Genomic DNA, 14,161 nt, shown 5'->3' on the forward strand with positions numbered 1-14,161 from the left:
TAAACCCATCCTTCACACTGGCTAACACAGGTCTGACGCCTCCACTTAGATCCTCATTTTCATTAACACAGATCTGATCCCCCCAGGGCTGATTAGCTATTTGTTGGAGGGGGCCGATCTTAACTGCGATGGTCTGCCTCCTCCACCCAGCAAATTACCATGTGGGTCATTACAGCACCTGTATATTCAGCTATGGACTCCCAAAATACTGGCTCCATGATGAAACAATACTGACGACTGAATTTGTATTTCTATGCATTCCGTATAATAACTCAGTACCAAACATTTAATCCAGAAAGTTGCCCAGTGTTTGAATGGTTGAAGTGGCTGTGTGTTATATAATGCTACTCAACACATTGTAGTATATTTGTTCTTTAGAGATGCATAGGTTTACATATAGATAATATTTCTGCTCGTCATCCGGAACACAATATGATCATTACTGTTCTTCTGAATAATTTCAAAATAATACATACGTACAGAATTCTGAATGCAGCCTTGTCACTATTTGCTTAAGACTTTGCTTGACCTTGAGTCTAATTGTAATCTGTACTGGTGGGACATGGAAGGTCTATAACACTGTCAAGTAAACATTTACCTCTTGACTCTTGACTATGAGGAAATAATCCACTGTAATAAGGTCACCTCTGCTGTGTGAACATGTCCTTTTTTTCTCCCATTCTCTCTGCTAGGGGACCAGGGCTCCCATGTGCTGATACAGTCTGTTTTTATGTAAATACCTCCACAGGAATTGGACCTGTATGTTTACCCTAACCTAAAACCTGCAGGTCAGCTGTAAGATCATCCTTTGCAGACTACTGAAAAGTATGTCTGTCTGATACCAAATGACTGGAGGCAATGGGAGTGAACGGTTGTGTGCTGTATTATGTTGAGTGCATCAGGTGCTGTTCCTAGTACCCTAGCCAAGCAGAGCGTGTTTTATATGAACAGGCCTCTGTCTCTCAGCCTGTGCTACATTCTCTATGCCTACCCACTCACATGGCCACCTCTTCGTTAACATGATGATGGACTACACAGCCTGCTACCCCAGGTGAGCCCACTGCAGAGTGTGTGGTGCCTCAGTGTACTTACGTACCAAGAGCGATTAAGTAGGACTGCAGTTCAGCAGGTTTTCCAGCTGTCTTAGACCCATAAATACTCAAAACTGCAGAATAGGGTTGTTTGTTGAATAAAGATAATTTGATGAATGAGAGATTGCAGTGCCCAACTTAAAATAAAAGCCTAGGATTGCCGGAGTTGTACCCTCCACTATTTTATGGCTTAGTTGATGTGAAGGCATTCGACATTCAGAAAAAATCAATATCAAGCACGACAATGCATTGACATTGCAGCTCTTCCATAACATCAATCCCTGAATCTTTCAGTGAAAGGAGAGGCTTAGCAGCAGGATCCATGGTGGAGTTTCTTGAGGATTTACCCAACTGTCCTCACACTACTGCAGACGCCAGCAAAAAAATGCATCTTGAGCCATGGTTCTCCACAATGTCTTGGCTGTATGCTGAATACAGACAACTCTGTGATGAAAATGGGGGACCAACTCTCTGTCAGCAAATCTTCAGCAGTTCATTTGAGGACATGAATCTTGGTTTGTACCAACCAAATAAAGATCAGTGAGATCACCTGCTGTCCACAAATAGGTAATTTCTCAGAACAGTTGCTGCAGGAGCATTGCCAGAAATGGACAAGAAAAAGCACATGACTACGAGCAGGCACATTTTCTCTGCCCTAAACTGCAGGCATCGGCAGTGAACTATGAAACAAAACGTCCAGCGTACATTGTTGTCCAAAAAATCACTTTTCAAAATGTGTAGTGTTACAGGGTGAAATATCATTTACTATACTCCCTGAATGCCGTTTTTGTTATTTGAAATGCAAAAACCTTGTATGTCCACATTTGTAAGTGCAGAAACCTCACGTGATTTACAAGCTGTGTGTCATTTCATTTCTTACATTTTAGCACAACTTACCTTTTGTAATACTCTGTAAAACAAGCATTTTCATGAAGGTATCTTAAAAACTAAGAAAATATGTCTTTTGTTCCTCCTGAAAAGCTGTTTTGGATATACATGGTTTCTGTGGGAGGCAGACAATATGTATACAATATAATTTTTAAAAAGGTAATTCTTGTGTATTAGGATAATGAGATTTGTAATTTGTGAAACAGGTAAAAGAATACAGCTAACTCTAACATGGGCCATTTAAGCCAGGGACATCAGCTAGAATGTAAATTTACTTACACCTGAATCTCCACTCCAGGTATTCATATTCCCCTTTGTCATTCTCTCACCTGCAGGTACCCTTTACACACTACAACACAGAGACAGACGCAAGGAACCATTTTTACAGTTTCCTTTTTATTGATACACTATCAATTTAGAGCCTCAGATGCAGGGTATTCCCTTTGAATATTTTCAAAAAAAGCACTGCATTCTTTCTTACAAAATGTTAGAATACAAAATGTACATGAAATAACAATACAAGGCTCTGTAAACATCAGCTAAACCTGTACTTCCCTTTATATTACAAAACTTATTTCTGTGATTTCCCCAACCTTTAGGAATGACAACCATCTTAGAGTATCAAAAATATAGTTCTAGAGAATGTGTTCTAACCAGTCAGTACAAGGTGAACACATTGTTAAATCTTTGGTAATCATGAAACGGCAGCACATGTTGATGGAGACCACTGGTGTTGTCCTAGTTGCCCAGGGAGATGGATGCTGCATGACTCCTAAAGCAGCTTATGCCCTGCTTCTGTGCTGCAAATCATTTTCACAAAGTTCTAAAATAATTCCAAAATGATGCAATGCAATTTGAATAATTGGTAATTTAAAGCTTGAAATGTATTAAGGCTTCCCTACATGAATTTTTAATCTCAATTTCAAATCATCTGACAGACCAAAACGTACAATAGTGGCATATTCTCTCAATATATGTACATGTTTACATTTGAGAACACAAACCGGAAGTGTGAGCATTAAATACATATGAATAAGGTATACGTCCTTGATGTCACATGCCACGTGACATCGTGTTGTTACAAGCTTAGTTTGCATAGCCTAATGCATTCATGTGCTTTTTTTCTCCATTGAAATTCAAAGGATTTTTAAGTCTTATATCTACAGTTTATTGGAACAAAGACATACACACGCACGCAAACACAAGAATCTTTTAAGACGCTTGTACTGAATCCTTTACAAGGCAGACCCATGAAACAAATGACTCAGGAACATACATATATATATATATATGTGTGTGTGTGTATATATATATATATATATATATATATATATATATATATATATATATATATATACACATGTCTCTTGCATATTTCTACTGTAAAGCAACTATACAGCTTCTACATCTACAGGCAACAAGGTTCTGAAAGGCATCAGGTTTTAGTGCATAGCAAAATTCCATCATTTCTTCGTGATTTTGACATGACTGTATAGAACCCACTCTCTTCTACAATACTGCTCTGTCTCAAAGACTCGCAAGGACATTTCCAGAGTGGCTGTACCAGTTTTCAAATAGAAAAATATACATGCAACAGTATAATTATCAAGTTAACTAAAAACAGGTTAAGGCAGAGAGTAAAAGCAATCCTGCATAGATCCTTTTTTACAGTATCTCCTGAGCAAACATGGCCAAAATCTGCTTTTACAGAGAAGCTGCTCCCACTTCTAACTAATGCCATCATTCACAACATCAGGCTGCATTCAAATCTTTCAATGACAGTTTTAGCAAATAACAGTCTTGCATTATTTATTTTTTTCTATCAGACATTTTACTGATTTTGTTTGAATCACACAAACAGCTGATATTTTCCTCATAAAACTGATCAATTTTTATTTGCCAATATTACTAATACATCTACTGTCACCTTTAAAGATATCAACATCACAGCAAACCTACAACAACCTTTCACAAAGGTTTGAATCAATCTGAACGGATTGTTTTCAGTTAGAATTTTGAGCTTGATCTGAATCAAGACCTGCCAACATGAAGCAATGGTATTCATATGGAAATTTCCACAATTAATCCTGAAAGCTGCCAATGGCAACACTTTTTCCCCTCCTTCAAAAGGGCTACTAAACTCCGATCCTCTCTTAAACAACTCACACAGACAGCTGGGGAGAACAGCTAAAATCAATGGCGGTAGTTAGTTGAAAAAGGTGATATGGGCCTCACGGATGGACAACCTGCACTCACTGTAGCCTTCCAGGACTAGTGCTGTATCACTCTGTCAGACAGAATCTTGGGAAATGGAATGAGAGCGGAAATGACCTTAGGAGTGAAGCACAGGGGCTTTGTTCTTTGTGCTAGTTTTCAACTTGTTCGTTGGAAATAGAATCTTAGTTACTGCATACATTTAATTCAAACCAATTAGTCTGTGTGGCATTCCAAGCTCATAATACAGATGTAATCACCCATCTTTCATAACTTGCAGCTTATATAAATCTACCATATTCAATTTAATTGAAAGGCACACAAATGTTCCTGCATGTCAGGAGTAGTATTGCATCAGGCAACTGAATAACTCTTAATGGCTGTCAGCAGATGGCCTAATCTGTCCCCTCTGCACAGCTTTCACACCATTTCCCGCTCTTTTCAAACCAGCAGGTTTCCTTACTATGCATTGCTGCATTTCCATGAAAATATTTACTCTAAATGGCTATTTCTGGCTAAAAGAAGCTGAAAGGTATCAATGTAAGACATTGCCTTTATTGCAAGAGTACCATTTCACCAATGCACTTTGTAAGCACTTCAAAAAGCCTCTACAAACTGTATCTAGAAACATCCTGAACTAGGTTTTCAATAACCTACTGATGTTTTTTCATCAACATTTTTCATGTTAATAATCAGCTCAAAGGTCAGCTATATAAAATGTAACAATCAGTTCAAAGCTTCTAAATGTTTATAAGGCATTTGTGCTACCTGAAGTGAGGGAAAAATATACAGCTATCTACAAAGTTGAAAAAACATCATAAGTGTGGAATGTTGCATATTACAAACCCCGTTTCAGCTCCAGGATGGAATGGTAGGTGTCATCGCCCAGCCCAAGGCTGCTTTAATCTTTCCCACACACTGCAGGCAGGGTCCCTCCTTTGCCCTGGAAGGTACTGTTCTATAGTTGGCCGTGCCATTTAATGACTGGCAGTGCACTGTGTTAGTGTCCCCTGCAGTGACGTGGAGGATTCCCCTAGGTGAGGGGTCACATATGTGCTCAACTCCTGAGCTAGCCCACTCATTTAGACAGATACACGTCTGTCACACAGTGCTCTCTGTCTCAGACAAGGTCACATGTCCATACCCTGGTACTGGCTCCAACCGCATTAATACCCCTCCCCCTGTTGTTCTGTTATTACAGAACAGGAAATGGACACACAGGCTCACAGACATGGAGGAGTATATATTCAGCTGCATACAATATGCTGGTCTGTGGTGACATTTCTTAACAGTCAAATTATGATAACCTCTTGAAACCTTGATTTAGGGTAATATCCCATTGTTGTTTTTCCACATCATACAGGCTCACCTGCTGCACAATAGAAGCTGCATTATGTAGGACTGTCAGCCACATATGCTAAGCTATTTATATACCCCATTGTGTGCATGTCTGAAACACTGTCAACACATACATAACCAGTGTGAGAATGTGTGTGTATTTCCTTAGAGTATATGTCTGAAGCCAGAGTCAGGGATCAGACTCTGGGAGGAGAGCATTGTAGGCTTTTTCAGTTGGTACTGTTAAAGGCTTCAGTATTGGAGTTTAGAACAGTGGGCGATGACGTAGTACTGGGCCTGGCTTGTGGAGTCCCCTCCTGGCTACGGGTGGTGCTAGGACTGGCCGTGTGCTGCTGTGGGGCCATGAGAGCCGGGGGACTGGGACATATCTCTGCCGATGATCTCGTTCACTACAAGAGAAGGGCAGACACAGAGACACATGGTCATTGCAGTTCACCCCAACAGCAAAGGTGCTTGTGTGTGTGAGACAGAGTTCATGTCACTGTGGTGGTAAGCCATCTTAAGATAATTTAAAACCTTTTGTATCATTTTGTATGTGCTGGCATTTTCTCTGCTTTTTCAAGTCCTAGATGTTGAATCAGGTTCTGACATAAGGAATCAAATGAAATTTTCACTCTTGTGCTTCCTTTAATAGCCACATGATGGCGATATTGCTCATCTCTGGACCAATGCTGTTGTCCCCCGCTTGCTCAGTATGTAAATGTGCAGTGGAACACAGCAAATAAGAACTCAATCACACACACACCCAGAGACATTAACTTGGCGCTTTGAGCAGAAATGCAGAAAAGTTGGGATCTCAGTAGAAATTTAATAAATGGAAAAGAAAGCAGTCCATTCAGCTGCAGGTGATGCAGTGTTTTATCTGGAGCCTTTGTGTCAATCTAGTTATATGCTGTTCAGATTAGTGGCCTTTGACAAATTACATTGTATAAAAAAACACACTCCTGTAAATATCATCCTACTTTATTTTATGGACTACAATGCAACTGGTCCGTTACTTCATTATTTTTTAATGGAAGCAGAACATTTCCACTGAGCTATAATACATTTTGATAAGCTTTGTGAAAAGCCCATATAAAAAGGCTATTGTAAAACCATACATTTTTAATCCCCCAAGAGGCACTTTACTCACTGCAGTAATTACTCTAGCAATCGGACATTAAATAAATAGCATCGCAGCTATTCTACAGCTTGTTCTTTTCAAATGCCTCCAACAGAAGCCTGATTGTTAAGTGCTCCTGCAGTGATTTTCTCTACACGTTTGACTGGCTGTTTCACAGCAGGGTGTACAGTGGGGAGCCAGTAAAAACAGAGGTCATAAAATAAATCAAACTTCAAAAAACATTTGTGAGGGAATTTTACCGTATATACTACCGAACAAAGAATAGACAGAAAACACATGTCCAGTTCCTTCTGTATGAAAAAGGATAGCTGCATGTACCATTTGCATGAAGTCCATGAAATATGCCAACTGAAACTGATGGAGATACAGACAGATAGCCACTGACCCTTCTCTGCATTCTCCCGTATTAACGCTTGCCTCTTCCGAGTGTCTGTTCATTCCACTTCAGCATAAATCCCCTAATAGTACAGTATCAGTGCCCTGACAGTCTAGGCTTCTGTCCCTTTTAATTTTTGATCTATTTTTATTGAGCAACTTATTTAAAACATGAAAGGAGATGCCGACAGAGTGCCTAGAAATACACCACCTATTAATAGCTTTTCCATGAGGAAGCTGGCAGGGTTGTGTGCATTTGGACAGTAACCTACTGAGCAGCAGGTGACAGACACATGGACAGGTAAATGCATCACCTGCACGAGAGCACATGTCATTGTCTATGCTGTGAATGGCTCAATCAGCAGGAGCTGATATTACCATGCTGCACCTGCCTGCCTTTACTATGTACATTCAAAGACAGCAGCAGGGGCCTTCTCCTCTTCCCTTGCACAGAAACAGCCACTCAGTTTTTTTTTTTTTTTTCAAAAACTCATCTTCAACACCATATTGTGAGTCATGTGAGACAAAAAAAAAAAACTCTTTTTCTAAATCTTAACATAAGGTGGGCTCAAAATAAATGAAAAGCCTGGAAAACTACATTATATTAAGCCCTATTTACGCTGATCACAAAATAATATGAGTTGGAACTGTTTCACACGTCATCCTTGCCACAGAAATGTCATTTCAGTATTGTAATCACACATTAAGATGGGTGCTTTTTAATTTAAAAGCAGACTAAAATCTGAAGTCAGAAACTCACATACAAAAGAGCAGCTTTTACAATCAAACCCATTTGCATTTTGCCATTCAATCACACCTGCAGTATGAGTAATGGGGACATCTAACATTTACCAAACTATGACTTTATTCAACAATAAACCAAACTAAAAAGTATGATGCATTTCAGTACCGGCTCTCTACATGCCATTTTCATAAAATGAAGTGAGCTGCTTTGTTGGCGACTAAACTTCCCTTATGCAAATATTCACCATCATGTATCAATTCTCTCTAAAAAGATGTTTCTGTACTGCACCTCATTTATTCTTTCAAATACAGGCCATTTAAAATCTTCAAACACAAAAACTTCCAACGGCAATTTACAAATTTTCCCCCATTTCTCCCGTGTAGCACATTGGGAATTACACATTGGCATTCAATTATTCATTTAGCAAGCAATAAGGAGCTTAAATGGAAGTTGTATTGGTGTTGTGAGTAGCTTAGATCCTGTAGGATATTCAGAGGGGTTGGTCAGCTGTCTGCAAAACACTCATTGTGTCAACATTGCATACTGTAAATGCAAAGGAAAATAACACTCCAGGCAATCACTGAAGACACTCATCCACAACGTGTGGTCTCACATATTCTGTCCAAAGCAATTTTAAGATCAGTGTTAAAGCAGTCCAAGAGTGCCTTCGCAAAAGTTGCCTTCTAAACAGATCTGAGCATCATGTATGATTGACAGTGCACGGTTCCCCCTTAACACTGGAGGATCTTATTTTGAGGCCTGCTGACAGATGTCATACTGTATGTTTAAAAATGTGTGATGGCTGCTATTTTCTGTTTGTTTCTTCTGATGATGTGAGAAAGATCTTGAGCCCAGCCACTGTCAAAGATCATCCTGTTAGCGTAGGCGGCTTCCTTTCGCATCAACTGACATACCAAAAAAAAGTGAAATCTGTGACCTTAAAGAGCATTATTTCTCCATCAGCTTTAGTACTGCCTTTGTTTACAACAGATATTTACCACAACCACTGTGAGATGCCATACCACTTGACTAAGCTTGATGTTTTTCTATTGTTTTGCATTTATGTTCAGCTGATGCATTTTATCATGTGATCTGCTTACCCAGTAAAACTAGCTGACATGATCCTGTTTCAGTTTGCTAAACCCATACAATGCCTTATTCTAGTACCAGTACATAAACCATTTACTGCTGTGTACCATGTAACATATGCAGTTTTAAAGGCAATATTTTCGTTTGCCATGATCTTTGACTGCATGATTTCTGAACTGTCAGTGCATGTTCTATGGAAACTCTCTCAACAAGGTTTAGATAAAAAGTTATGAGATATATTGCTATTGTCAATTTTAGTATAAGTAATTTTAAACGTATCATTTTGAATGTATTGTAAAACATAACATTTGAAAACTATTCCTGGATATATGAATGCAAAAGTGGAAAAAAAATAATACATCTGTAATATGTAGAGTATTGCATATTCGTGTGTTTCTATATGTGTATGACGTATGATGTATATCTTCCATACGGATTTCAGACATCACAGACATGTCAGATGTCACGGTAAAGTTACTCGTATCAACTGGCCACAACATGGCTGAAACTGCAGAGGACATTTGACAAACCAGGTTCACTTTAACAGTGTTTGGTTTTAGTTCAGGAAAGAGCACAATGCTCAGTCAAGGCGAGCCTCCACGCCTCCCCTCCTACACACTGTGTACCGCACACACTGTGAAAGATCAGCATCAGTTACATTCCTCTGCCACCACAACACTTTATTTCGCATTTAACAGCTCAGCATTCACACTGCAGTTATGACTTCATCAACAGGAATGTTAGCACCAACAAAGCCTATATCATTGAGTCAAATGATTCATAATGGTTTTAGCAGAGGCTAATAAATATTACCAACACAGCATCACATATTTTAGTAAATTGTTAAATAAAAATGTATCCAGAGTGAAAAAACTTGCCTACATTATTAATACAGCATTCTATATTGTTCAACTAATTAATAGCAGACAATGGCCCGTAAACATCAGGTTGCTACACACTAACATTACCTCACTGAGAGGCACATTGTGATGCTAATTTCCTGATTAACTTGCTGTACTGCATGCTTAGCTGTAAGATTCAAAACACATGATTCACCAAACTTTGCATTATTAGTCAATTTTTGAAAAGGGGATCCTCAAAAATGAGTAGGTGGGGACATCCCTAGATGTGCGTGTTACTGTTCTCTCAAACATCTTCCTCTGTGAAACAGTCAGATGAAAGGAAGGTCCCCTGATAACTGTGTCAGCTCTAGTCTCGTGAAACCCATGAGCTGCACCCCAGTGAGAAGCCTTCAAAGCCCTGCCTTATTCCCAGATGCAGTCATCTTTCACGTCTCTCCTTCTGTCAATGATCTAACAGTGTGTCACTGGTTTCGATTTTTGAAGGTGGGGGGAGGGGGGGGGGGGGTAAGCAATGGAAAGATGGAGCTAACTTGTACATATTGTACATAAATGTCGATGGGAAATTTCCTTCATGCAGTCATCTGCGTATGCAGGGTTCACGCTGGTTTTTTTAGAATGGGTCTGCAAAGGTATGGACCTAATCCTCACCAGGGTTAACATCAGGTACTTCAGGGAGCTAATCCTGAAGTCTGCCTGCTTTCACACCTCACTGTGAACTCTGTAGGACGTGAATGGTATTTCAGAAAAAAAAGTTATAAATGAGCTTGGAAAATGCCAGGGGCTTTTAAGACTAAATGAGGAGGAAGGCATGCAGGATCAGTAAATAATATAATGCTAATATGCATTTGTCTCTTTCTCATTCAATATGTTGTATGTATTCACATGCCATAATTTTCAGGTACACAATAAATTATGTATCAGGACTGGGTTACTTGGAAAAAAAAAAACAAAAAACAAAGAAAATAAATAATTACATACATATATACAAAATTAGTTATACCTGCCTTTACACACTAGATACGCACATATGAATACAATTCACATAATACCACTTTCTTCAAGTAAAATTTGGAACAAAATACACAACTGTTTTGATTAGCCAGTCTCAATGGAAATTGTGTGATTAATACTGAGGTACTCATCGGTAAAAGCACTCTCTCTGAGTGTAGACTGAACGCTACGGCCCGGGTTTGAACCAGACTGTATCACTAGCCGACAGTGACCAGGAGCTCACAGGCGGAACACATTGGCTTCATTCCGCCGGGATAGGGATGGGTACATCTGCAGGGGCTTCGGTCCCATTAGCAACAGCGACCCCTGCTGGTCAATCGGGCACCTTTCGTCCACGTGCCAAAGCTGCATACGAAATGTCTTTCTCCAACTCATCTCTGTGCTAGCTTAGCTTGTGGGCCGCAGTGTGAAAAGAAGCAGCTGCTGACATCACGTGTCTCAGAGGAGGGCACGTGATTGTCCACGCTCTCCCGGATTGACAGTGGGGGTTGTGCAATGGCACCGAACATCGATGATGACAAATTGGACAGAATTTGGGAAATTGGCCATTCCAAATTGGGGAGAAAATGGAAAAAAGAAATACTGAGGTACCCAAAGGTAGCTGAAGTTATTCGACAATAAAGAAAGTGTGTATAAAACTATACGCCAGCATTTTGTCTGTGCTTAACATAATAACATGAAGACGAAGTGACATTGTTCTTTCCATCTGATGGAAAGAAGTATGTTACAATGGAAAACATTCACACCACTGACAGGAGAGATTGTGTTTGCCTCCAGACAAGAATACGAAAGAGCACTGTTTTGGTTCCACTTAAGATTTTATGAAAAGTTGTGCATGGCAATGGCATGACTTCAGCCCTGAAAAATAAAAAGAACTAAAAAAAAAAAAAAAAAAAAAAAAAGATGGCAGTTATAAGGGTAATTATATCTATCCATTGATTGTATTTCGACATATAAAGGATGATTAAATATCTTATAATAAGAATGCAGTGAAACAAAATAGTTGTAAATAGTATGTATGTTCACAAAATATAGAATAAATGATTACATTAATCCAATATGTCAAAATATAAGATAACCACACTGATACACAAAATTGCATTTTAAATACCGTATCCTAAAAAAACTGTAAAAAGCTAACTGAATTTTGTTGTAAGAACACAAATGTACAGTTTAAAAATGTGTCACCTACTGTATAATCAATTGTTCACCACAACCTGGTGACAATTACTGTTCTGTGTGGGTAAAGACCCTCATTGTCCTTACAAAACCCAGAGGAAACAGCAAAAAAAAAACATAACAAAAAAAGATATCTACATTTGCACTCAACAGGGTGCCTATCTAGTGAAACGCAGTGGAGGGTTTGTCAACTGTCTTGATGAATCATAGTGCAATCTCTCCTCCCAAGTCCCTGTGATTGATTAACTGAACCCCTCCTTCATTTGGCTCATGAAAATGTCTGCTCTCAGGAAACCACGCTGGTGACCAGACAGGTGACCTTCCAGAGGGGCCCGAATGGCATGCTAAACAGGGGAAGGGCGAGGTGACTCATTAACCGTTTCCTGTCACTTTGAGTAACAGCAGCACAGTCACTGTTAAGTGGACTTTGCTGTGCATTCAATGAGGAATGAAATCAGAGTTTACGCTTTCCCCTGTGGACATGACTACAAATGGGTATAAGCCTGGTGTACATTTTACGTTATGCACGGACATAGATAAAACCTTTATGTGTATTAGGCAATGATAAGTCATATTCAGTGGTCAGTCTCCTGGGGTTTATATTTACATTAATGGCTACTATTAAGATTACCAATGTGATGTGAAAGATACAGACTGATGTAACATAAACTGGTGCAGTGTCTGTAGTCCAAAAACAAATGTAGAGTACACTAACAAGTTTCTATTTCCTGAGAAACAGAACAATGCAAATCCAGTTTCCACAGTATTTCCTGACAAACAACATTTTGCTCTTAAAACAATTTTGAAGGAAATGGCTGCTTGTCTTTCTACAAAATTTCTTGAAAATGAAACCAATGGAACAAAAAATGGCAAAACCACATTGTCTACACTTACAACCATTTCTTTCCAAGTCTTGTGGTCTATGTGCCTAAATATTTAGGGGTACGGAAAGAAGATACAAAGCACTGTTCCCTACCAGTTCCAGGATTGACAAATGTTTGTAATTGCTTTTAACAAGCTAAATGTGGTTGAAGTCCTTTTTCCTACTGCAGTTATTTTTCCTACTCTGAATTTGGAGATGTATTATTAATCCGGCATGGTCTGATAGTGGCTGCCATAAAGCAGACTGTGACTGGAACACATGGTGACATCCTGTTCAACAGTTTATTTCCATTACTGAAGATGACAGTTCAGCTCTGAGTACTGACCCAAATGGACTGCAGATGGATATTTCCCTTATATTCCACCGCTGTTGTTTACCAGATCAGGGGGAAAAACTGAAGGGAGGACAGAGAGGTCACAAATACAGCTCTTCCCAATAATGACGACACCCAGGTAAACCTGGGCCAAAAGAGAGTCACCTACATGTTCAGTACAGACACATAATAAAGAGTTCACGTGGAGCGCTCGATCAAATCCAGCAGAAAATGGAATCGAGTTCTATCAACAGGTATTCCAGACACTGACATAGTCTGATTATTTTTAGTTTTCAGCACAGGTCTTGTAACATTGAATGTGTCATTCATTTTGTCTGTATGGCACTAGACCCATTAATCTGCTCAATCACTGCATATGCTGTGGTGAGCGAGACAGTGTGCCGCAGTGGACAAATGCACAGTGGGGCCTTCTCTCCGGTTCAGCGGTCCAACCTCAAAGCCACTGTGAAGGGCAGCGGATCTGATAAGAGCCGGCAGGACTGTCATGGCAGTGCAGTACTGTGACAGCTGCGTTACTGTCGGGAGCCCTGGTAACTGCACCAGATTAGCCAGTGTAGTATATTTAGCCTTGTCTGTGACTGCGCGCAACCTGTGAGAGGAACGGTGTCAAATTCACTGTAGCAGCAGGCCCGGCCTATTATTAACCCAGATCGCCGCACTCGCACTGGGTGGCAGCTGTGAGTCTCTGCTGGAGTGCAAACAAAGACGTGAGCATATGGCAGATACATGCCGGGCTCCGCCCGCACACACGGTATAAACACTATCCAGCGTGAGGCGATTAATTAAACAAGCGGGTTGGTACGATGAGAGCTTTATAGTTTATCGCCCTGATGGCCATAATCATCCTAACGAGTTCGCCTGAGAAATCTGGAGGTGTCTCATAAGCGACGTTGACCAGGTTGACAGGTGAACAAACCTGCTCGCTCTGCCGCTCCACAAACAGGGCAGAGGCATCAGATGAGCTCAGCACTGTAAAAGTGCAGGGTGCCTATGGCTGGATTCTTCAA

At 39.9% G+C, this 14,161-nt stretch overlaps 1 protein-coding gene across 2 annotated transcripts in view; it reads right to left on the reverse strand.

Moving 5' to 3' along the window:
- Nucleotides 1–5,076: 5,076 nt before the first annotated feature.
- LOC118781873 (nuclear factor of activated T-cells, cytoplasmic 3-like) overlaps nt 5,077–14,161 on the reverse strand; it is a 56,410-nt gene continuing 47,325 nt past the window's right edge. For both annotated transcript variants that reach the window (XM_036534999.1, XM_036535000.1), the window contains exon 10: nt 5,077–5,941. In XM_036534999.1, the coding sequence (XP_036390892.1) occupies nt 5,865–5,941 (77 nt within the window). In that variant the 3' untranslated portion in view covers nt 5,077–5,864. The remainder of the gene's footprint in view (nt 5,942–14,161) is intronic.

Source organism: Megalops cyprinoides, chromosome 8 (genome assembly GCF_013368585.1).
Source record: "Megalops cyprinoides isolate fMegCyp1 chromosome 8, fMegCyp1.pri, whole genome shotgun sequence".
NCBI classification, from domain to species: Eukaryota; Metazoa; Chordata; class Actinopteri; order Elopiformes; family Megalopidae; genus Megalops; species Megalops cyprinoides.